Source organism: Chiloscyllium plagiosum, unplaced genomic scaffold (assembly GCF_037043375.1).
Source record: "Chiloscyllium plagiosum isolate Xiang-an unplaced genomic scaffold, Cpla_swu_hap1 HiC_scaffold_27, whole genome shotgun sequence".
Lineage (NCBI taxonomy): Eukaryota > Metazoa > Chordata > Chondrichthyes > Orectolobiformes > Hemiscylliidae > Chiloscyllium > Chiloscyllium plagiosum.
Window position 1 is genome coordinate 64,023,674 of NW_028270165.1, and position 21,229 is coordinate 64,044,902.

Below are 21,229 nucleotides of genomic sequence, written 5' to 3' on the forward strand. Positions count from 1 at the left end.
TGGATGACTAAAGAAATTGAGGGTTTGGTTAAGAAAAAGAAGGAAGCATATGTCAGGTATAGACCGGATAGATGGAGTGAATCCTTAGAAAAGTATAAAGAAAGTAGGAGTATACTTAAGAGGGAAATCAGGAGGGCAAAACGGGGACATGAGAGAGCTTTGGCAAATAGAATTAAGGAGAATCCAAAGGGGCTTTGCAAATATATTAAGGACAAAAGGGTAACTAGGGAGAGAATAGGGCCCCTCGAAGATCAGCAAGGCGGCCTTTGTGTGGAGCCACAGAAAATGGGGGAGATACTAAATGAATATTTTGCATCAGTATTTACTGTGGAAAAGGATATGGAAGATATAGATTGTAGGAAAATAGATGGTGACATCTTGCAAAATGTCCAGGTTACAGAGGAGGAAGTGCTGGATGTCTTGAAACGGTTAAAGGTGGATAAATCCCCAGGATCTGATCAGGTGTACCCGAGAACTCTGTGGGAAGCTAGAGAAGTGATGGCTGGGCCTCTTGCTGAGATAATTGTATCATTGATAGTCACAGGTGAGGTGCCGGAAGACTGGAGGTTGGCAAACGTGGTGCCACTGTTTAAGAAGGATGGTAAGGATAAACCAGGGAACTATAGACCAGTGAGCCTGAGCTCGGTGGTGGGCAAGTTGTTGGAGGGAATCCTGAGGGACAGGATGTACATGTATTTGGAAAGGCAAGGACTGATTAGGGATAGTCAACATGGCTTTGTGCATGGGAAATCATGTCTTACAAGCTTGATTGAGTTTTTTTGAAGAAGTAACAAAGAAGATTGATGAGGGCAGAGCAGTAGATGTGATGTATATGGACTTCAGTAAGGCGTTCGACAAGGTTCCCCATGGGAGACTGTTTAGCAAGGTTAGATCTCATGGAATACAGGGAGAACGAGCCATTTGGATACAGAACTGGCTCAAAGGTAGAAGACCGTGGGTGGTGGTAGAGGGTTGTTTTTCAGACTGGAGGCCTGTGACCAGTGGAGTGCTACAAGGATCGGTGCTGGGCCCTCCTACGTTTTGTCATTTACATAAATGATTTGGATGCAAGCATTAGAGGTACAGTTAGTAAGTTTGCAGATGACACCAAAATTGGAGGTGTCATGGACAGCGAAGAGGGTTACCTCAGATTACAACAGGATCTTGACCAGATTGGCCAATGGGCTGAGAAGTGACAGATGTAGTTTAATTCCGATAAATGCAAGGTGTGCATTTTGGGAAAGCAAATCTTAGCAGGACTTATACACTTAATGGTAAGGTCCTAGGGAGTGCTGCTGAACAAAGAGACCTTGGAGTGCAGGTTCATAGCTCCTTGAAAGTGGAGTCGCAGGTAGATAGGATAGTTTGGTATGCTTTCCTTTATTGGTCAGAGTATTGAGTACAGGAGTTGGGAGGTCATGTTGCGGCTGTACAGAACGTTGGTTAGGCCACTGTTGGAATATTGCATACAATTCTGGTCTCCTTCCTATCGGAAGGATGTTGTGAAACTTGAAAGGGTTCAGAAAAGATTTACAAGGATGTTGCCAGGGTTGGAGGATCTGAACTGCAGGGAGAGGCTGAACAGGCTGGGGCTGTTTTCCCTGGAGCTGAGTCGGAAGCTGAGGGGTGACCTTATAGGGGTTTATAAAATTATGAGGGGCATGGATAGGATAAATAGACAAAGTCTTTTCCCTGGGGTTGGGGAGTCCAGAACTAGAGGGCATAGGTTTAGCGTGAGAGGGGAAAGATATAAAATAGACCTAAGTGGCAACCTTTTCACGCAGAGGGTAGTACGTATATGGAATGAGCTGCCAGAGGATGTGGTGGAGGCTGGTGCAATTGCAACATTTAAGAGGCATTTGGATGGGTATATGAATAGGAAGGGTTTGGAGGGATATGGGCCGGCTGCTGGCAGGTGGGACTAGATTGGGTTGGGATATCTGGTCGGCATGGACAGGTTGGACCGAAGGGTCTGTTTCCATGCTGTACATCTGTGACTCTAAATGCCCTTCAAGGTGGACCAGCCATCAACATCCTGTAGAGTGGCACCACCATCTTTGCAGCTCATCTGGTCATATTTATCATGGCCATCAACATGTGGGTGAGCCATGGGATTGCAAAAGGAGCATCTTCTGGGACAAATCTATATCACTAAGGGACCTCATAAGCCTAGCAATTAAATACCTAACAATACCGACAAACAGAAGAAAATTATTCTGACATACGTAGCTAAATTGATAAGCCAATTGTACCAAGAGCCCGATCCCCATTTTCCCCAACTGGTACCTTCGAGGAATACCTGGATCTCGTCTTGTATCTTAGTAATAGTGCGATCGGAAATGCCCATAATGCATTTATCTTGGACAATGGTGCAGACCGCACCTTCCTGGGCGAGTATATAGTCTAAGGCATACCAATTCTGCATAGAGTAAAGATGCAGATCTGATAATCCCAGTTTATTCTGTTCCAGAGCCTCTTTAGTCTTATTCCCGAGAATAGTCAGGCTGTAACAGCGGGAATTGTGGTTCTTTTGACTTATCACCCCAGCCGATTCTTCCAGCCCCCCGGTACTCGGTGAGGAGGGGGAGAAGGAGTGTTTGACCTTGAGCTATTTAAAAAGCAGCTACATTTTCTCTGCCTTTTTGCTGAGGGGATCTGAAGCTGTAACAAAGTTGGATCGCAATAAAGGTTACCTGTACTTACTCCTGGGCTCAGACTCTCAGTTGAGCTGCAAAGCTTTTTATTTTAAAGCTGTTCATTTGTTTCTGCCTCCTGCACTAAGTTTCGAATGTTGTGTATCAGATGTAAATTTTTCAGGAGTGCAGAGTTTGTCATTTCATCGCATTGTAAAGTTTACTGGCAGCACCGGGAGCTGGGTGCTGTGTTCAGTAGAAATAATGTGGAGGAGCCGGTGTTGGACTCGGGTGGGTAAAATTAAAAATCACGCAATACAAGGTTATAGTCCAACTGGTTTATTTGGAAATACTAGCTTTCGGAGCGCTGCTCCTTCGTCAGGTGGTTGTGGAGAATAAGATCATGATCACAATTTATATCCAAAGGAGTCTAGTGTCACAGAGATGTGATACATTAAACAATTCTAGATTTAAATCTTTTAGAATAGATTTCTGATCTTTGGTTTGTTAATCCCAGAACGTGTTTTAAATAGCATTCTCAAGAATGTAATTTAAATGCAGAGCTTTTCTAACAATGTCAAGTCTGACTCGACATTGGGACCCAGACAGAATTCACAACTATTGTTCGAAAAGTTCTGCATTGAAATGAAATATATCACCACCACCCACGGTGCCCCTGTGCATTCTCGCCTGCCACCCACTATGCCCCCAATCCACTGCCCTCCATGTTCCACAGCATTGTGTCCATTCCATCTCTCGCCCAACACCTCCATTCTCTCTGTCATGCCACCCTCTGCACCCTTGTCCATTTTCTCTCTCTTGTCCCCCTCCCTCAGCTCACCCCCATCCATTGTCTTTCCCTGCTGTGTGCCCCTCCTGCAGCCCTCTTTGATCGCTGTGTATCAAGCTGATGAAGAGAGAGAATGGATGCTGGGAGACAGGAGGGGCCAGAAATAGGTTATATTTAAAATTGAGAACAGGTAAAATTATACATTCAGAAACATTATTAAAGTCTGAAAGCATGTTCAATTTTTTAAGAGCTGCTGGAATCTTTCTGAAACTTGCACTGAAATATGTGCAGTTAGGCCACAGCTCAGGATAGGCTGGAAGGGGTGAATGGCCTGTTCCTAGTCTTGTGACATTGGTTCTGACGATGCAGAAATAGTCATAGCGTTGTATAGCATGGAAACAAACCCTTCAGTCCACGCCGACCAGATATCCTAAATTAACCTAGTGACCCATTCGCCAGAATTTGACCCATGTCCCTCTTAAACCCTTCCTATTCATATCCCCATCGAGATGCCTTTTAAATGTTGTAATTGTACCAGCCTCCTCCACTTCCTCTGGCAGCTTATTCCATACACGCACCATCCTCTGCTTGATAAGGTTCCCCCAACCCCCACCTTCCCTCTCTCCCTCCCAAGATGAAGAGTTGCCCAGAGGGAGGAGGTTTCACTCTGAAACTCAGAAGATCATTTCCACACAGTGACATCAACAATGGAGCAAGAGGTTGGGGCGAGGTGTCTGGGTAATGTGCTGGGGAAGGGGCAGGGCCAAGCTGAAGGCGGGCCCCCACACTGCACCTGCTGCACATGGCCGGCCGGATGGTCCGCACTGCCTTGCAGAGTTTGCAAAAATCCCTTCCCTTCAGAGAATCCTCACATTGTGGAAGCAGGTCACTCTGCCCAATGGGTCCACACTGACTCACCAAAGGGTAACTCACCGACACCCGTTCCCCTATCCCGATTGCTCGACATTTACCCCCAACTAATACACCGAACTGGGCAGTATGGGTAATTTAGCGCAGCCAATCCGCCCTAACCTGCACATCCCGGGGTACTATGGGTAATTTAGCATGGTCAATACATCCTTCACCTGGACTAACACCGGGTTAGAGTTAAGCAGATTTATTTGGAAGGGCTCCTATTTGGAGCGCTGCTCCTTCATCAGATGGTTGTGGAGAATAAGGTCATAAGGCACAGAATTTATGGAAAAATATTATAGAGTCCTGCCACTGAAATGATATCTTGACAAACCTGGATTGTTGAGTCTTTCATCTTTTAGAATGGGTTACAGGTATCATTAATGTAAATCTCAGAACTTCCTGTAAGGCACCTTCGAGAAAACATAAGGCTTTATAACAAAATGTGACATCTTAACTCAGACAATTCATTAAAAGAGTGAGGTCAGAGTCTGTGTGTATCCCAATCTTGAGTCAGACTGGTTCTATTTCCAAAATGCCAGAAGTTTCTCCTTGCCTCCATTCCCTTTACTCTGAGGCTGTGCCCACTAGTTCTAGTCTCTCGAGTCAATGGAAACTTTTTCCCACCTTCCATTCTTTCCAGGCCATTCAGTATTCATTACGTTTCAGTTAGAACCCCGCTGCTTGTGGGCCGATTAACCAGTGTCAACTGCATCCTTCAGGATGAGTTACAGCAGGGATTAGGTTCAGCAAACTGAGAATGGAGGGAGAGTGTGTGGGATAGAGATTTTCAACTTCTAAGGAATAAGCAAGGAAAGAGAGTTCACTATAAATTAGAACTGATCAGGTGGGCTGATTGGCCAAAGTCTGGTAGATGGAGTTTAAATCAGAGAAATGTGTGGTTTGCATTTTGGTCAAGCAATCCAGACAGGACTGACACCGTTAAGGGGAGTGTTGCAGAACAAAGAGACCTTGGAGTGCAGGTTCATAGTTCCTTGAAAGTGGAGTTACCAGTAGACAGGATAGTGAAGCAGGCATTTGGTATGCTTTCCATTATTGGTCAGTGCATTGAGTATAGGAGTTGGGAGGTCATATTGTGGCTGTGTAGGACATTGGTTAGTCCACGTTTGGAAGACTGCATTCATTTCTGGTCACCCGTTTACAGGAAAGATGTTGTGAAACTTTGAAAGGTGTCGGAAAAGATTTACAAGGCTGCTGTCAGAGTTGGAGGGTTCGAGCTACAGGGAGAGGCTCATTCAGCTGGGGATATTTTCCTGAGAGCATTGGAGGCTGAGGGGTGACCTTATAGACGTTCATAAGAGGCATGGATATGGTGAATATCCAAGGTCTTTTCCCCAAGGTAGGAGAGTCCAAAACTAGAAGGCATATGTTTGAGGTGAGTGGGAATTTTTAAAGGCATCTGGATGGGTACATGAATAGGAAGGGTTTAGAGGGATATGAGCCACATGCAGGCAAATTGGAAGTAGATTAATTTAGGATATCTGTTTGGCCGGACAAGTTGGACCAAAGGGTCTGTTTCCGTGCTGTATTACTCAAATCTTCTTTGGTGAAAGCAGAAGTGTGATTGTGAAGGCTGGAGTTTCAGAGCAGCTTTCAAAGATGTTTTGCCCTTAATGGGAGCAGAAGTTACAATGAAACCCTGCATTTGTGAGACAGCAACTGAGTGAGTGAGTACATCCAGGATTTTGGTGGAAAGTGGGAATTCATTGCACGGTGGGGATGAAGCTCAACTTATTGAGTCATTTCTGCTGGTGAGTGAAACCAAGTCTCAAGATTAGGAGTAGATTCAGGACAGAGATGAGGAGGAACTGTTTTTGCTGGAGTTTAGTGAATCTATGGAATTCTCTGCTCAAGGAAGCAGTAGAGGCAGCTTCGTTAAGTATGTTCAAGACACAGTTGGATGGGTTTTTGCAATGATAGGGGAATTAAGGGTAGTTGGGACAATGCAGGGAGGGGAGGATCTGAGACAATGGATAGATCAGCCATGATCTTAATGAATGGCAGAGCAGGCTGGATATGAAACTACAACCCTGCATTTCCCATGGCTAACCCACCTAACCTCGACATTATGGGCAATTTAGCATGAACAATCCAAATCAAGGCCAGTGAGCAATGTAGTGATGTGGGAAATGAATTTTAGAGAATGATAGGGACAAGGAGAGTAAATATACCAGCAATCAAAACTGGATTCTAAAGATCACAAAAATTGAAACCAGAAACGGTATTTGAATGTGTGCTGCATTGTAACAAAAGTGAATGAGTTGACTGCACACATTGAAGAGAATAATTGTGATCCGAGACTCCTTACAGAGACATGGCTTCAGGATGACAAGGATTGGATCCTGAATATCGAGGGTTTGGTCAAATGGGAAGCGAGGTAAAGGTATAGGGTTGGTGCTGCTAATGAAAGCACTGATCACAGGGTAGTCTGGTGTCAGCTCGGATTTCAGGTCCTGATTTCTTGGTCCTGTGCTGATCTCCCTGTTCCCACAGAGTAAGATATTGTTCTGATCTCCGCTTTGCTGGATTTCTGCTGAAGCTTTGTCCCCCCCTTTTTTTTTTCACTTTCCGGAACAATAAAGCATTCAGCCAATCAAGCCTCAACCCACAATCTCCCAGCCTGTCAACCATCCAGACACATAGTGTAATCATAGCAGGGAATCACATGACAAATGAAACCAAATTTGAAACAAATAGGTGCTCATGTTTAATGTTTGTTCATTCAGAAATGGGGGTCTCCCAGGATTCTGATTCTGTCCTACTTGAGGAATTCTCTCTCTCTTACATCTATCTATGAGAACCCAGCTATGATTTACAACAATATTTACACCAACAGAAGTAAGGCACCTGTTCTCAAATAGACATTTTATCTCTCATGCGTGCACACACACAAGTCCACAGGAGTGAATGTATATTTGCAGAGCTGAGCAGAAATGTCATTTCTTCAGCCAGAGAGTGGTGGGCCTGCGGAATTCATTGCCACGGAGTGCAGTGGAAGCCGGGACGCTAAATGTCTTCAAGGCCGAGATTGATAGATTCTTGTTGTCTCGAGGAATTAAGGGCTACGGGGAGAACGCTGGTAAGCGGAGCTGAAATGCGCATCAGCCATGATTGAATGGCGGAGTGGACTTGATGGGCCGAATGGCCTTACTTCCACTCCTATGTCTTATGGTCTTATGGTCACTTTGTTATTAAAATTATATGGAGAAGGTGCCTTCCAGGAAGACACGGGTGTGCATATTAATGATACCTGCAACCCATTTGAAAAGATGAAAGATTAACAATCCAGGTTTGTTAAATGTATCATTTCAGTGGTAGGACACTGTCCTGTTTTTCTATAAATTCTGTGTCTTATGATCTTATTCTCCACAATCACCTGATGAAGGAACAGCGTTCCAAAAGCTAGAGCTTCTAAATAAACCTGTTGGGCTATAACATGGTATTGTGATTGTTAACTTTGTCCAAGTTAGGGGGGATTGGCTATGCTAAGTTATCCATTGTACCCAGGGACGTGCAGATTAGGTGTGATAGTCAGTGAGTAGAGCATCAGGTGTAGGGGAATGGGTGTGGGTGGGTTACCCTTTGAGGGTTGGTTTGGACTCGTTGGGCTGAGTGGCCTGCTTCCACGCTGTGGGGATTCTGTGAAGGGAAGGGATTCCTGCAAACTGTGCACCTTGCCCTGACCCTTTTGTTTCGTCCCTTCTCCCTCCCCCTCCCTCACCCATTGGCGTCACAACACGGAAGTGGCCCTGTCAGTTTGAGTGAAACTCCCTCTCTTTGGGCAACTCTTCATCCTGGGAGGGACAGAGAGGGGAGGGGGGAAATCTATTCACTTGTGGCAATTGGAGTGAATCCAGGGAGGGAGCTGACGCTGCAAACTCAGGTATGTGTCTTAATTACCTGGGTGAGGAGGGACAGAAGGATGGGGAGGGGCTGTTTTCCCCATTGCGCCACAGCCTGAGAGGTGACATTATAGACTTTTATAAAATCATGAGCATGGATAGGATAAATAGTCAAGGTCTTTCCCTTGGGATGGGGGAGTCCCGAACTGGAGGGTCATGGGTTCAGGGTGAGGGCAGTGGGGAAATGTAAAAGAGACCTCAGGGGCAACGTTTTCATGAAAAGGGTGATGCGTATATGCAATGAGCTGCCAGAGGAAGTGGTGGGGGCTGGTACAATTCCTGCAGTTAAAAGGCATCTGGATGGGCATATGAATAGATAGGGATCAGATGGAGAGTGGCCAAGTGGTGGCAAATGCGACTGGAGTCAGAGATATACAGCACGGAAACAGACCCTTCGATCCAACTCGTCCTTGCTGACAAGATAGTCAACCCAATTTAGTCCCAGCTGCCGGCACCCGGCCCATATCGGGGCCAAGTGATGGCAAACGTGACTAGATTAATTTAGGATATCTGGGCAGGTTGGGCCAAAGAGTCTGTTTCTGTGCTGTGTGACTCTAATTGTCTTCAGTGAAAGCAGAAGTGTGGTCGTGAAGGCTGGACTTTCAGAGTATGTTTTGCCCTGACTGGGAGCAGAAGCGTTTGACTGAAGTGTGTCGGTGTTAATGCCTTGATGTCTCATTTTGCTCCCACCTTCCCGGGGTCGATAACCATTTTGTGTCTGGTCCTTCCTCAAGAAGCTGCATTGCAGGTTCACCCTGAATTGACACTTTTTTTGCTTCCCAAAATCAGATCTGCTCACTCTCAGCAGGATCCCAGTGTTGTGAAAGATATTAACTTTCAGGTGGAGTATCCAAAATTCAGAGAGATGTCAGTCTTGATGTTTTTGCTCATCTGCCCCTGTAAGATCCTGAATCAGCACCTTCAGGGGAATTAGTTAGATCAGAGTGAGAACAGAGGGGGAGAGAGAGTGGGATGGTGCTTTCAATTTTGTGGAATAACAAAAGACAAGAATATTCCACAGAAAGTAGAATTGCTTGTGCAGAATTTCTACCCTGCACTGACAGTGATGACTTTTGTAATCTCTTTTTAACAGTGTATTTGAAGATAGAAGTTTCAAAATCGACGCGTGAAGTCCTTATGCCCGAAACATTGACTCTCCTGCTCCTTGGATGCTGCCTGACCTGCTGCGCTTTTCCAGTACCACACATTTCGACACTGACTCTCCAGCGTCTGCAGTCCTCACTTTGACGTCAATGTCTGACAGTCACTCAATCCATCGGGACCGGAAACAATTTTCAACTGAGTCTGTGAGAAGGAGCAAAGCGTTTTGGTTCCTGTTTGAGTACATTTTCAGCATCAGTGGGACTGGATGAGAAACCCTACTGTTGCAGCGCATTGAGTGTGGGGTGTGTAGCAGCAGGAATTGACGGCAGGGAGGGACTGGAAACGTGTTTGTGTGCAGCTGAAGCTTCGGCCATGGAGAAACCCGAGGAATCCTGCCCTGTGGAGAAACGGTGGAAGTGTAGTGATGGCAGGAAAGGCTTCTGTTTCCCGTCTGCCCTGCAGATTCATCGGCGCATCCACACAGGGGAGAGACCATTCTCCTGCCCAGAGTGCGGGAAGGGCTTTGCACAGGCCTCCGCCCTGCTTAGGCACCAGCGGGCCCACACCGGGGAGAGGCCATTCCCCTGTCCCGAGTGCGGGAAGGCCTTCAGCAATTGCTCCGACTTGCTGAGGCACCAGCGGATCCACACAGGGGAGAGACCGTTCCCCTGCCCCGAGTGCGGGAAGGCCTTCAGCAATTGCTCCGACCTGCTGAGGCACCGGCAGGTCCACACCAGGGAGAGGCCTTTCAGCTGCCCTGAGTGTGGGAAGGCCTTCAGCGATTCCTACCGCCTGCTGAGGCACCAGCAGGTCCACACGGCGGAGAGGCCCTTCAGCTGCCCCGACTGTGGGAAGGCCTTCAACAATTCTTCAACCCTGCTGAAGCACCGGCGGGTCCACACGGGGGAGAGACCATTCCCCTGCCCCGAGTGCGGGAAGGCCTTCAGCGATTCCTCCCACCTGCTGACCCACCAGCAGATTCACACGGGGGAGAGGCCGTTCTCCTGCCTCGAGTGTGGGAAGAGATTTACCCAGGCCTCCAACCTGCTGACCCACCGGCGGGTCCACATGGGGGAGAGGCCGTTCAACTGCCCCGAGTGCGGAAAGGACTTTACTCGCTCCTCCCATCTCCGGAGGCACCAGCGAGTTCACATACCATTGCAGGGGGGATTGAAGGAGCGACGGCCGAGTGCCATTATCGACTGGACTATCAACCCAGTTCCAGAGATCCCGGGTTTGAATCCCACTGCAGCAGATGGCGCTATACAGGGTATGGGTTGAAATTGCTGAGTGAGTCAATACTTCCTCCAGGTTAAGGCTGTACCAAGGATCCAATTACAAAGGGACAACTCAGTGGTGACCAATAGTAAAGAAAGTGGTTGGGGGTGGGGTGGGGAGTGTGCGTGCTTTGACTTTGAGCTGTTTAAAAAGCTACTTTTTCTCGGCCTTTTTGCTGAGGGGATCTGAAGCTGTAATAAAGTTGGGTCGCAATAAAGGTTGCCTGAGCTTGCTGCTGGGCTCAGACTCTCATTGAAAGCTTTGAGCGCCAAGGGGTTTTTGTTTTAAAGCTGTCATTTCTTTCAGCCTCCTGCACTAACCTTCCAATGTCGCGTATCAGATGGAGTCGTGAATGAGCAGCCAGTATCGTGAGAACTTGTCAATTTTTCAGGAGTGCAGAGTGTGTCATTTTATCGGCGTTGTAAAGTTTCCTGGCAGCATCAGGAGATGTGGGCTGTGTTCACGAGAAATTATGTGGAGGAGCCGATGTTGGACTGGGCTGGATAAAGTTAAAAATCACACAACACCAGGTTATAGTCCAACAGGTTTATTTGGAAGCATGAGCTTTTGGAGCACTGCTCCTTCATCGGGTAACTGTGGAACAGGATCATAAGACACAGATTTTATAGCAAAAGATCACAGTGTCATGCAACTGAAATGACATATTGAACAAACCAAGATTGCTGTTAAGTCTTTCACCTTTTAGAATGAATTGCAGGTTTCAGTTCATTAATCTGTAAATCCCAGAACTACTATTAATTCACGTTCTCGAGATGGCTTAAGGTTTTTTTTAAAATAAGTGACATCTCAGCCCAGACAATGCATTAAAAGTGTGAGGTTCGAGTCTGTCAGTATCCCAATCTTGAAACTAAAACCAGTCTAATTCAAAGTAGGAATTTATAAAATATTACACTGATTGACTGCCTGCAGTTTGTGCACTTTTTGAGCAAAGTAGAAATATCTGCAACCCAATCTGAAAGTTGAAAGGCTTAACAATCCAGGTTTGTTCAATATATCATTTCAGTGGCAAGACACTGTAATGTTTTTTCTATAAATTCTGTGCCTATTCTCCACAACCACCTGATGAAGGAGCAGCACTCCAAATGCTGGTCCTTCCAAATAAACCTGTTGGATGATAACCCGGGTTTGTGTGATTTTTAACTTTGTCCAGTTTAGGGTGGATTGACCGTGCTAAAGTACCCATAGTGCCCAAGGAGGTGCAGGTTTGTGTGGATTGGCTGTGCTAAATTATAGTGTTCAGGGATGTGCAGGTTATGGTGAATTGGCAAGGCTAAGTTACCCATAGTGAAGATCTTGACCTCTCTTAAGGGGCCTTTTGGTTGGAGATTGGTCAAAAGAATCAATTAAATGCAGTCTGTACAAAGCAAGGTTATCAGTTTAATAAGGCAGCTTGACGCAATTCTGTCCAGCAACACAGTGATTAAAGCTTCTGTGTTCCATGGCGATGTTGCGTGATTACATTAGAAAATTACACATTATTTATTTGTGCTTTTTTTAACAGTACAGTCTTAATTACAAAAGACCAATCAAATGTAAAAAGGTGACATGATTTACAGTAGGTTAATCCAATGTTATTTCCTGGGAAAGGGGTCTTAAGTACGTAAATCATCATGCCATGGTAGCAGTTCAAGGTTAGTTCAAATGGTCAATCAATGTGTCAGTGTTCATTTTAAGAAAAGTCCATTGTCCTCTTATCTTTGGATTTAGCTTAATTCTGCAAAACAGCAGGACAAGTTCAGAGTTCAATCATTATTCTCAGCCATTTTGTTGTATTATTTTAAATTGAAAAGCCATTTTGTGGTTAGTAAAAATCTACATATACTTGTTGCATCTGACAATAACCTAAATTCAAATTTTAGATCCTCACCTGAAGCATCAGAGTCTGAGGGGGGGTATAGACGTTTGTAAGAGGCATGGATATGGTGAATACCCAAGGTCTTTTCCCCAGGGTAGGGGAGTCCTACCCTGTTTGAGGTGAGAGGGGAATGATTTCAAAGGGATCTGAGGGGCAACTTCAGGCAGAGAGTGGTACATGTATGGAATGAGCTGCCAGAGGGAGTGGTGGTGGCTGGTACAATTACAACATTTTAAAAAGCATCTGGATGGGAATATGAATAGGAAGGGTTCAGAGGGATATGGGCTACATGCAGACAAATGAGACTAGATTAGTTTAGGATATCTGATTGGACGAATTGGACCAAGGGTCTGATTCCGTGCTATATGACACTAGCATTAATTGTCTTTGGAGAAAGCAGAAGTGTGGTTGTGAAGACGGGACTTTCAGAGCAGCTTTCAAAGATGTTTTGCCCTTACTGGGAGCAGAAGTTGTTACAATGAAGTCTTTCATGTGTGAGACAACAACTGAGTGAGTGAGTACATCTGGGATTTTGGTGGAAAGTGGGAATTCATTGCACTGTGGGGATGAAGCCGTGTCCTATCCAGTCATTTCTGCTGGTGGGTAAGACCAGGCCTCAAGATTAGGGGGAGTAGATTTAGAACAGAGATGAGGAGGAGACAGTGAGGACTGCTGCTTTTCCTGGAGTGTAGTGAATCTAGGGAATTGTCTTCATGAAGTATATTCAAGACACAGTTGAATGGGTTTTTGCATGGTAGGGGAACTGAGGTTAGTTGGGGCAATGCAGGTAGGAGGAGCTGAGATGATGGATAGGTTGACCATGATCGCAATGAATAATGGAGCAGGCTAGAAGGGCCAAATGGCCAACTCCTGCTTTTATTTCTACGAAACTATTTCCCATAGCTAACCTACTTAATCTGCACATCACTGGGCACTATGGGTAATTAACATGATGAATTCACTCTAACCTGCACCTACCTGGACACCATGGGTAATTTAGCACAGCCAATCCAACCGAATCCGCACAACACTGAACACTGGGTAATTTAGCATGGTCAATCCACCCGAACCTGGACAAAGTTAAACATCACACAACACCAGGTTATAGCCCAACAGGTTTATTTGGAATTACTAGCTTTCAGAGCACTGGTGGTTGTGGAGTATAAGATCATAAAGCACAGTGTCCTGCCACTAAAATGATATATTGAACAAACCTGGATTGTTACCTCTCTCATCTTGTACAGTGGGTTGCAACTATTATTCGTATGCAAATTGTGATAACATAAGGTTTTATCACAAAAGGTGACATCTGGGCTCACTGGTTCGCACTGCTGCCTCACAGCCCCAGGACCTGGGTTCGATTCCAGCCTCTGGCGACAGTCTGGGTGGAGTTTGCACATTCTCCCCGTGTCTGCGTGGGTTTTTTCTGGGTGCTCTGGTTTCTTCCCACAATCCAAAAATGTGCAGGTTAGGTAAATTGGCCATGCTAAATTGCCTATTGTGTTACATGCATTAGTCAGAAGTAAATACAGGGAATGAATCCTGGTGGATTACTCTTCGGAGTGTCGGTGTGGACTTGTTGGTCCAAAGGGCCTATTTTGATACTGTAGGAAACTAATCTAATCTCGGCTCAAACAATGCATTAAAGTATGAGGTCAGAGTTTGTCTATATCCCAATCTTGAATCAGACTAGTTCTGTTTCTAAAGTAGGAATTTATAAAATACAATATGTTCTGACTGCTTGCAGATTGTACATTTTTGAGCAATGTATCTGAAAATATAATTCTGCAATTGCAAATTCACCCCCAAGGACTTGTGTGTGCTTACATGCATGAGACAACAAAAACGTCTATTTCCGTGCTGTATATCTGTCTATTTGATAACAGGTGCTTTATTATTGTTGTAAATCATGTAAGGGAAAGAGAATTCCTCAAGTATGGCACTATCAGAATCCTGGGAGACCCCTATTTCTGGTTTACTTCCTAATGAACAAACATTGAGCATCAGCACCTATTTATTTCTAATTTTTGTTTCATTTTTCTTGTTTGATTCCCTGGTATGATTACACTTTGTGTTTGGTTGGTTGTCAGGCTGGGAGATGGTGGGTTAGGTTGCGATTGACTGGATGTTTTATTGTTCTGGAAGATGTAAAGCGGGGAGGGGTCAAAACTTCAGCAGAAATCCCGCAGAGCCGAGAACAGACCAACATCATACTCTGTAGGAACAGGGAGATCAACAGAGGACAGAAATCAGGACCTGAAATCCGAGCTGACACCGACTGCCCTGTGATCAGTGCTTTGATTAGCAGTGCCAACCCTCTGACTTTACCTAGCTTCCCATTTGACTACTCTCTTGATATTCAGGATCCAATCCTTGTCATCCTGAAGCCATGTCATAATTATTCTCTTCAATGTGTGCAGTCAATTCATTCACTTTTGTAACAATGCAGCACACGTGCAGATACCCTGTTTTTAGTTTCAATTTTTATGATCGTTAAAATCCAGTTTTGAATCCAAATACTCTCCTTGTCTCCATCGTTTCTCTGATGTTCATTTCCCATGTCACTACATTGCTCACTGGCCTTGATTGGGTCCCCCCCACCTTATCTCAGTCCCAACCCTCGGACTCAGCACTGCATTTTTGACCTGCAATCTTCTTCCTGACCTCTCTGCCCACACCCCCTCTCCGGCCTATCACCCTCACCTTAACCTCCTTCCACCTATCGCATTCCCAACGCCCCTCCCTCAAGTCCCTCCTCCCTACCTTTTATCTTAGCCAGCTTGGCACACCTTCCTCATTCCTGAAGAAGGGCTTGTCCCCGAAACATCGATTCTCCTGTTCCTTGGATGCTGCCTGACCTGCTGCACTTCTCCAGCAACACATTTTTCAGCTTCCTTCGTCATTTCTGCCACCTCCAAACAGATCCCACCACCAAGGCTATATTTCCCTCCCCTCCCCTATCAGCATTCCGGAAAAACCACTCCCTCCGTGACTCCCTCATCAGGTCCAACCTCCACTACCGGCATCTTCCCCTGCAACCGCAAGAAATGCAAAATGTGCGCCCACACCACCCCCCTCACTTCCCTCCAAAGCCCCAAGGGATCCTTCCATATCTGTCACAAATTCACCTGCACCTCCACACACATCATTTATTGCAGCCGCTGCACCCGATGTGGCCTCCTCTACATTGGGGAGACTGGCCGCCTACTTGCAGAACGTTTCAGAGAACACCTCTGGGACACCCGCCCCATAGCGGAACACTTTAACTCCCCCTCCCACTCCGCCAAGGACATGCAGGTCCTTGCCCGCCTCCATTGCCAGACCATGGCAACACGACGCCTGGAGGAAAAGCGCCTCATCTTCTGCTTAGGGATGAATACAGATTTCTTCAGCTTCCTCATTTTCCCCCTCCCCCCACCTTATCTCATTCCCAACCCTGGACTCAGCACCGCCTTCTTCTTGACCTGCAATCTTCTTCCTGACCTCTCCGCCCCCACCCCCTGTTCCTTGGATGCTGCCTGACCTGCTGTACTTTTCCAGCAACACATTTTTCAGCTTTGATTGGGATTGGCCGTGAGAAATTACCCATAGTGCCCAGGGATGTGCAGGTTAGGTGTAATTGTCAGGGTAATGTAGAGCGGTAGGGGAATGGGTATGGGTGGGTTCCCCTTCAGAGAGCCGGTGAGGACTCGGGCCGAGTGGCCTGCTCCCACACTATGGGGATTCTCTGAAGCGAAGGGATGTTTGCAAACGGTGCAGGACAGCGCAGGCGCAGTGTGGGACAGCTGGCTGCTGCTTCACCACGCTCACCCGTTCCTTTTATGACGTCACAACGTGGAAGTGACAAACAGATTGAGTGAAAATCTCTCCGTCTGGGCAACTCTTCATCCTGGGGTGGGAGGGGGGGGGAAATCTGTTCACTTGTAGCAACGGGAGTGAATCCAAGGAGGGAGGAGACCCTGTCAACTCAGGTATGGGACTTAATTACCAGGTGAGGAGGGGCAGAAGGGTAGAGATTGGGAAGATGGAGGGTTAGATATCTTTTCTGTTTTCCTTTGCGAAATGCACCCAATTTCCACAAGTAACTGCAACAGGTATAAGTACAGCACATGCAGCTTCAAGCCGGCTGTGCATCCTCTGATATTCCTCTGCCTTGGTTCCAGCACATTTGGCTTCCTTTCCCATCCCCACTCCATTCCACATTTAAAAGGCGTCTTGATGGGTATATGAATAGGAAGTGTGGAGGGATATGGGCTAAGTGCTGCCAAACGGGACCAGATTGATTAAGGATATCTGATCGGCATGGATGAGTTGAACCGAAGGGACTAATCCTGTGCTGTATAGCTGGTAGACAATGGTCCTCAGAGTTCTGTTCCTATTAGGCTGGTGCTTAGCTCTGTTGCACATGGCCTTGGCGACAGCATCAGATTCTGAAATGAGAAAAGACCTAAAATATGTGCGAGGGAGGGGTTCTGTTCCGGGTCCATACATGGATATGGTGTAGTTACTTATGCCGCAAAAGGCCTGTTGTCCCCCAGCCAATAGAACGCAAGCCGTTAATGTACACAGGGAGGAGGTCTGAGGCTCCTTTGCCTTACGCAAGTGGGTGAGACAAGTCTCAATTAGGCAGGAGATGTTATGTGGAACATGAACAATTGCACACCCATAGCTGGTACCATTAAAGAAATTCTCATACGACAGTGGAGTTAAAAGGTGTCTGTAAACAGGTAGCAGGAGGGCTAATACAGTATTGGAAAGTGATACTGTATTTCTTTCAGAGAGTCGGCAGTAGGGAGTCTGACAAATAGATTGGGATCAGAGGACTGGGGATGGGTCAAGAAAGTCATCTACCGATAGAGAAGAGTAACGTACTACTGCCTCTGGGGTGAGCAGCGTTCTGTGGACCTGTATAAATAAGTTGTTTGTAGACTTAGGAGTTTCCCCAGCAGGCTTCCCTTTTCTCGAGCAGGCCTGTCCTGCAAAAAGGGATGGTGTTCCCAGGCATCCTTAAAATATTTACCATAATAACGGAATGGATCAGTTTTATCCTCACTCGGCTTGCGTCTGCAGGTAAAATCAAAAAGACAGGTTCGGTAATGACATGATTTCTACTGTCCAGATGGACCATCTGGTCTTTCTGATGTAAGAGTCCATTGTAATAATCAATCTTCATCACGTTCCACACGTCAAAGGCGTCTGGTCCGGTGCACTGGATGACATCTCCTCAGCATGGGTGGTGGATAATCTCTGATCATTCCTGGTCGCATCCATATTTAGTGGCTTTCTCCATCAGGATGTTGTATGTGATCAAACAGGTCAGTAGATATGCAATCTCCCACATGTCCCTCCTCTTATTACAGATACTTGAACTAAGAATAGCATTAGAACAACAGCAAAATTCAAAAACCCAAATGGACAGGGTCCACTCCTTTTCTTGAGATTCCAGTATTCTCTCCTCCTCTTCCCCCCTTTTGATTGGTGCGGCCAGTCAATTTACAACGGTGCAGGTGGACCCAAGCCGTGCGCCCAGCGACTTTGACCACCGTAGGGGTGGGAAGTAAAACCTGGAAGGAGCCATCCCATCTTAACGAGCACCAATGAACCAGGCTCTACCCGTGACAAGGCTGAAAGGGAGGGAACATTGCCGTAGGCCGCACGTATAACGTTAGTTAGAGCAAGAACATAGCCAATCATTGCTTCGGTCATGTGGTGGAAGTGGACTGAGGAGGGAGCCGAATTGTTCCGAGGGGTACGGAGCGGGCAACTGCAGGGAATCTCAGCTGGAGACAGTCGTGTCTCACCTACAGACGTGGATCGCACCTGAAATAAGGCCACAGGGAGTAGCATAACTAATGCATCCACTAGAATACAGAAGGAGCTTGATACGATAAGGAAATGTTAACCACACTGTTGGCTCTCGATGCAGGTGCAGTGGCACTGAATCACAAGATAAAAGTGACCTCACCGTTATGACCTCAGTTATTTACCAGTTAATATCAGTGGATCAACTATCTGTCAATGAAGTGATATCGTGTATTGATTGGTAATTGTCTGAATATACAATGCGATCACGGCCCATGTTTTCCTTTAAGAAAAGTGTACAAGTGCCCCTGTATTAAGCCATGTGCGCAGTTCCTCTGAGGAATACAGAAATGTTTCCGGACACACTGTATCCAGCCATATGAAGAAATAGAGTGAAGTCTAAAACAGTCACACCGATGGTGAGGGTTCATTGATTGATCGCAGGACCGAGTGACCCCACCAGGGGTCTGATTTTCACTTGCAAACTCAGGTATGTGTCTTAATTACACAGTGAGGAGGGACAGAAGGATAAAAGATTGGGAAGGGGATGGGATAGATGTCTTTTCTGTTTTTACTTTATCTTTTCTTTTCTATCAGGGACTGACACTGATGACCTTTGTAATCTCTTTTCACAGAATATTTGAAGTTGTGAAGACGAAAGTATCAAAGTCAACAGATGGAAGGCTTAGGCCAGAAACATTGACTCTCCTGCTCCTCGAATGCAGCCTAACCTGCTGTGCTTTTCCAACGCCACACTTTCTGTCTCTAACTCTCCAGTGTCTGCAGTCCTCACGTTGACATCAAAGTCTGACAGTCACTCGATCCATCAGGACCACAACAATTTTTGACTATGGTTCTGTGCCAAGGAGCAAAGCTTTTTGGTTCCTGTTTGAGTACATTTTCAGCATCAGTGGGACTAGATGAGAGATTCTACCGTTGCAGTGCACTGAGTGTGGAGCCTGAAACAGGGATACGGCCTGGGAAGAGGAATTCACGGCAGGGAGGGGCTCTACACGTGTTTGCGTGTAACTGAAGCTTCGGCCATGGAGAAACCCAAGGACTCCCGCCCCGTGGAGAAACCATGGAAGTGTGGCGACTGTGGGAAAAGCTTCCGTTTCCCGTCTGTCCTGGATACTGATCGGCACAGTCACACCGGGGAGAGGCTGTTCCCCTGCACAGAGTGCAGGAAGAGCTTTACCCGGGCCTGCAACCTACTGACCACCAGCAGGTCACACGGGGGAGAGGCCCTTCCCTTCAGCTATTCCACCACCCTGCTGAAGCATCAGCGGGTCCACACAGGGGAGAGGCCCTTCAGCTGCACCGAGTGCGGGAAGGGATTTACCTGGGCCTCCACTCTGCTGACCCACCGACGGATCCACACCGGGGAGAGGCCATTCACTTGCCCAGTCTGCTGGAAGGCCTTCAGTGCTACCTCTACCCTGCTAAAGGGGAGAGACCCTTCAGCTGCCCTGAGTGCAGGAAGGCCTTCAGCGATTCCTCTGCAACATCAGCGGGTCCATACAGGGGAGAGGCTGTTCGCTTGCTCAGTGTGGGAAGGGGTTCAGTCAGCTGAGCCACCTGTGGAGGCATGAGCAGCTCCACGAGAGGGACAGGCCCTTCGGGAAGGGGTTCACCTGCTCGGTAAAGCTGCTGACCCACTGGTGGGGGTAGTGGCCATTCACCCGCTTTCAGTTCAGGAAGGGCTTCACACACTGCACCCAACTGTAGAGGCACCAGTGTGTTCATGTAGGGTCAGGGGTTGTGCAGGTTAGGGTGGATTGACCCATAGTGCCCAGGGATGTGCAGGTTAGGTGTATTAGTCAGGGGGGGTAAATGTAGAGCACTAGGGGTGGGGGAATAGGTGTGGGTGGGTTACCCTTTGGAGAGTTGGCGTGGACTCGTTAGGCCGAATGGCCTCGCTGAAGGGAAAGGATTTTTGGAAACTGTACAGGGCAGCACTGGCGCAGTGTGTGCAAGCGGCCGTCCGGAGTAAGCGCAGTGCGGCAGCATGTTTTTGGGCCTCACTCCATTGATAATATCACAAGGCGGAAGTGTCCCTGTCAGGTTTGAGTGGAACTCCCTCCCTCTGGGCAGCTCTTCCTCCTGGGAGGGGGAGGGAGAGGGAGGAGAGGGCGAAATCAATTTTTGTTTAAGGTGGACGTGTGGGGCGAGTCCAGAATCAGATGGCAGACGTTTCAGGTGAGAGGGGAAAGATATACCAAGGGGCAACCTTTTCATACAATGAAGAAAAGCTCTGCCTTTAAATTACATTCTTGAGATTTGATATTTAACAGAAGTTCTGGGATAACATTCCAAGGAACAGAAACCCATTCTAAAAGATTTAATCTAAAATTGTTTCGTGTATGACATCTCCATGACACTGGACTCGTTTGCCTATACATTTTGTGATCGTGATCTTATTCGCCACAACCACTGCTGAAGGAGCAGTACTCTGAACATGAATGCATCCAAATAAACCTGTTGGACGATAACCTGGTGTTGGGTGGACTGGATTTGCTAAATTATCCATAGTGTTCAGGGACGTGCAGGTTAAGGTGGATTCGCCATGGGAAATACAGGGTAGGGGGTGGGTATGGGTGGGGTGGACTCAATGGGCCCAATGGACTGCGTCCACATTGTCTATAACTTACCCCCACAACGGAGCATTTTATCTGCGTGTGCCCCGTTAAGCCCCTTTCAAAATGTTACTGGTTTCAATAAGATCACTTCTGGTTCTTAGAGTCATAGGGGCATACAGCTCAGAAACAGACCCTTCAGTCCAACTGGTCCATGTCGACCAGGATTCCCAAACTAAACCAGTCCCACTTGCCTGCATTTGGCCCATATCCCTCTAAATGTTTCTATTCATGAACCCATCCAAATGTCTTTTAAACATTGTAACTGTATCTGC

The 21,229-nt window shown here is 46.7% G+C and overlaps 3 protein-coding genes and 1 long non-coding RNA gene across 11 annotated transcripts in view; 2 read left to right on the forward strand and 2 right to left on the reverse strand.

The window, feature by feature from the left end:
- Positions 1-20,810, forward strand: part of LOC122558179 (uncharacterized) — a 231,148-nt gene extending 210,338 nt beyond the window's left edge. For 6 of the 7 annotated variants that reach the window (XM_087974749.1, XM_087974751.1, XM_087974748.1 and 3 more), the window contains 2 exons: positions 9,352-10,632; positions 18,954-20,810. In XM_087974749.1, the coding sequence (XP_087830875.1) occupies positions 9,735-10,632; positions 18,954-18,970 (915 nt within the window). In that variant the 5' untranslated portion in view covers positions 9,352-9,734 and the 3' untranslated portion in view covers positions 18,971-20,810. Of the gene's footprint in view, positions 1-7,308; positions 7,436-9,351; positions 10,633-18,953 lie in introns of those variants that run through there. The other variant, XM_087974747.1, reaches the window with a different exon arrangement.
- Positions 1-21,229, reverse strand: part of LOC148144448 (uncharacterized) — a 677,410-nt gene that overhangs the window by 618,552 nt on the left and 37,629 nt on the right. The window lies entirely within an intron of this gene.
- The window catches only part of LOC148144457 (uncharacterized), a 309,257-nt gene that overhangs the window by 241,819 nt on the left and 46,209 nt on the right, over positions 1-21,229 (reverse strand). The gene's annotated exons all lie outside the window — the stretch shown is intronic.
- LOC148144460 (uncharacterized) overlaps positions 1-21,229 on the forward strand; it is a 587,526-nt gene that overhangs the window by 122,141 nt on the left and 444,156 nt on the right. The gene's annotated exons all lie outside the window — the stretch shown is intronic.